Below are 2,500 nucleotides of genomic sequence, written 5' to 3' on the forward strand. Positions count from 1 at the left end.
TGCTAAGCAGCGTCTACACACCCTGCGGCAAGTCTGGGAACATAAACCAAATGGAAATAATCACAGATGATGGTGAATGATTTGTCGCCCACGGAGCCCTTGGTGTTTAATCAATTTTACTAAACTCCAGCATATCATCGTTTTGGATTGGTTCTGTCTCCGGTTCCGTAAAGATCTGTTCTAGCCACTGTTGAATGTGTGTCGCATCCGTTTCCGCCTCTTCCTCCGTTTTCTCCTTCTTTACCAACGGATTGGCTCCGTTCGCTTTCGCTTGCTCAATCAGTCGATCGTACATGTCTCTCATCATCATCCCTAGGCTCGGATGATTCTTTTCGGCTATTTTCCGTTTCATCTCTGCCTTTTCTTCCGCCACAGACCGTAGCACTTCATAGTACAATTCGTACAGAGAATCCTGAGAAGAAGTTTTGGCCGATGCAGAGGAACTGTCCGCGTCCACCGTTGGTTGGTTCGCAATGTTCACTGGATCGGTGGTTTCTTTTGCGTTGAAAATGTGATTCCGGAGGATCTTGTTTTCCGTAATAAGCCGCTTGTAGAACCCGCACACCGGACTTCCTTCCTCGGAAGGAACCGTATTTCCCGCCCCTTCGGTAGCGGAAGCTCGCTCCACCGTTTTCGTCACTGTCGGTGCTGGCATTCGTTCCGGGCAAGCGTTTATCGTCAGATTGGTTACGTTTTTCAAATTGATCGTACTGCCGCAACCACCCATCGTTAGGTGGCCAACATTGTGCACCCGTTTGTCTGTGGCCGCTTTGCATGGTGTTAGATTTCCTTCGGAGTCGGTGGTCGCAATTAGTAGACCGTCCGTTTGCGATGCTTTTGGAATCATACGGTGGGGTGTGGGAAAGGAATGTGAAACCAATTTGTCTCCATCACGCGAGGTACTGCGCGTCTTTGTCGCGACCAACGGGTGCTGCTGTTGGTTGCCAACGTTACCGCTACCCGGTTTACGATTGTTGTTGCAGCCATCATCATCGCCCTCCGCTCCGAGCTCCTGGACAATGTTGTGCAGCTCACCCTGGAATGGGACCCAATCACCACCGTTTGCCTCATCACGCAAAGCCACCCCCGACAGGGAGCTTCTCCGGTGGTTACGATGGGGCAGCCGGTAGGCTGTTGGATCAATTTTACACGTGCGCACTTCCGACAAATCGTGCTCTTCCAGCCTCACACCTTCTTCTTCCCCCGACACCAAATCTGTTGTTAGTTTCACACCACAGCCACCACCAATCGTTCGATCGATGAGCTCACGGCTTTCGTTCAGCGTAAGGTTGATGATCGATTCGCACAACATTTCGGCGCCTTCTCGGATCAGCGAGCGATTGTTGAAAAACTCCACCACGATCTCCTCGCTCTCCGGATCCCGCTCATCGTCCGCTCCCTGGCGGCAGCTTTTGTGCATAATATCGTGATCGTTCGAGGGCAGTATGTAGTCCTCGTTCTCGTACGGTTCCTTCTGGAGCATAATGTTTAGGTTCTCCGTATTGTACCGTCCGTACGCTCTGATGCGCCCGATCAGATCCTCCTCGCCATCGCCGCTAAAGAGAGGTGCACAAAGAAACAAAGCTGTGATGTATCTATGATCCAACAAATCGGCCATGGCCTTGCACTACCCCTTACCTAAACCGGATGCTATCGAACTCGTGCGTGATATGCTGCGCCTGCTGGACGAGCACCGTCAGCTGCCTCAGCAGGAGCTTCTCCCGCATATCGACCGCTTTCCGCAGTCGATCGAAGGAGTCGGTCACGTTTAGCTTGAGCTACCGAACGCACAGCAAAGGAAAACACGCACATAAACATCCAGCTGGAAAATCCTCCTCCATCCCCTCAATTACCTTTTCGAAAAATGCATTTTTCTTGCTGATTTCCATCCTCCCCCTCCGGTTAATCACTACACACTACTGCTTCACAAAACGCACGACCGCACTACAAACCCTCTGCGGAAAAGGGTCCCGGTTTGCAGTGGGAAAGAAAGGTTTTCCAGGATCTCTTCCTGGAAACCCCTAATTATACCAACTCCTTGCGAAAAACCCGAGCGGGCCTAGTGGCAGGGTGGTCTTCAAGGCCTACGACTTCACCAAAGCAGCCCTGCAGTGCCGTCTGTCAGTGTCAACTATTCTCTATCTCTCTCTCTCTTCGAACGCGCTCTCTTTTCCTCCAACGCGCGAATGGAAAAGTAAATAAATAATCCTGCAAGAAAAACCTGCTTTTCCGGCCGTGGTCGTGGCTGTTCCGTGTGCGGGTCCGATTCCTTTCGTGATTTTTCATGTCCGTGTCACCATTTTGACCTCCACGGTGTTAAATCATCGGGAAACATCGGATAACCCGTGGAAAACAGTCGAACCAGCGGAAAACACAAACTGCCCCACAGAGGTGCTCCGGGATGAAAGCAGCACGTTACTTGGTTGGAGCGTGCAGGTGAGCAGCGGCGCTGGCAAAGGAGATGGTGTTTATCGAGCGTCTGCGGCTGATGGTTGTCGTT

At 51.6% G+C, this 2,500-nt stretch overlaps 2 protein-coding genes across 2 annotated transcripts in view; one reads left to right on the forward strand and one right to left on the reverse strand.

Moving 5' to 3' along the window:
* LOC126578921 (uncharacterized) overlaps positions 1–2,037 on the reverse strand; it is a 2,872-nt gene extending 835 nt beyond the window's left edge. Inside the window, exons 1-3 of the mRNA XM_050241955.1 lie at positions 1,854–2,037; positions 1,639–1,778; positions 1–1,556 (exon numbers count right to left, since the gene is read on the reverse strand). The exon at positions 1–1,556 is cut by the window's left edge and continues 835 nt beyond it. Of these exons, the coding sequence (XP_050097912.1) occupies positions 107–1,556; positions 1,639–1,778; positions 1,854–1,889 (1,626 nt within the window). The 5' untranslated portion in view covers positions 1,890–2,037 and the 3' untranslated portion in view covers positions 1–106. The remainder of the gene's footprint in view (positions 1,557–1,638; positions 1,779–1,853) is intronic.
* A 395-nt stretch (positions 2,038–2,432) lies between these two features.
* LOC126576983 (inositol polyphosphate 5-phosphatase E) overlaps positions 2,433–2,500 on the forward strand; it is a 4,896-nt gene continuing 4,828 nt past the window's right edge. Inside the window, exon 1 of the mRNA XM_050238326.1 lies at positions 2,433–2,500. This exon is cut by the window's right edge and continues 2,424 nt beyond it. The gene's annotated coding sequence lies outside the window, so the exon portion shown is untranslated.

The sequence above is a fragment of the Anopheles aquasalis genome, chromosome 3 (genome assembly GCF_943734665.1).
Source record: "Anopheles aquasalis chromosome 3, idAnoAquaMG_Q_19, whole genome shotgun sequence".
NCBI classification, from domain to species: Eukaryota; Metazoa; Arthropoda; class Insecta; order Diptera; family Culicidae; genus Anopheles; species Anopheles aquasalis.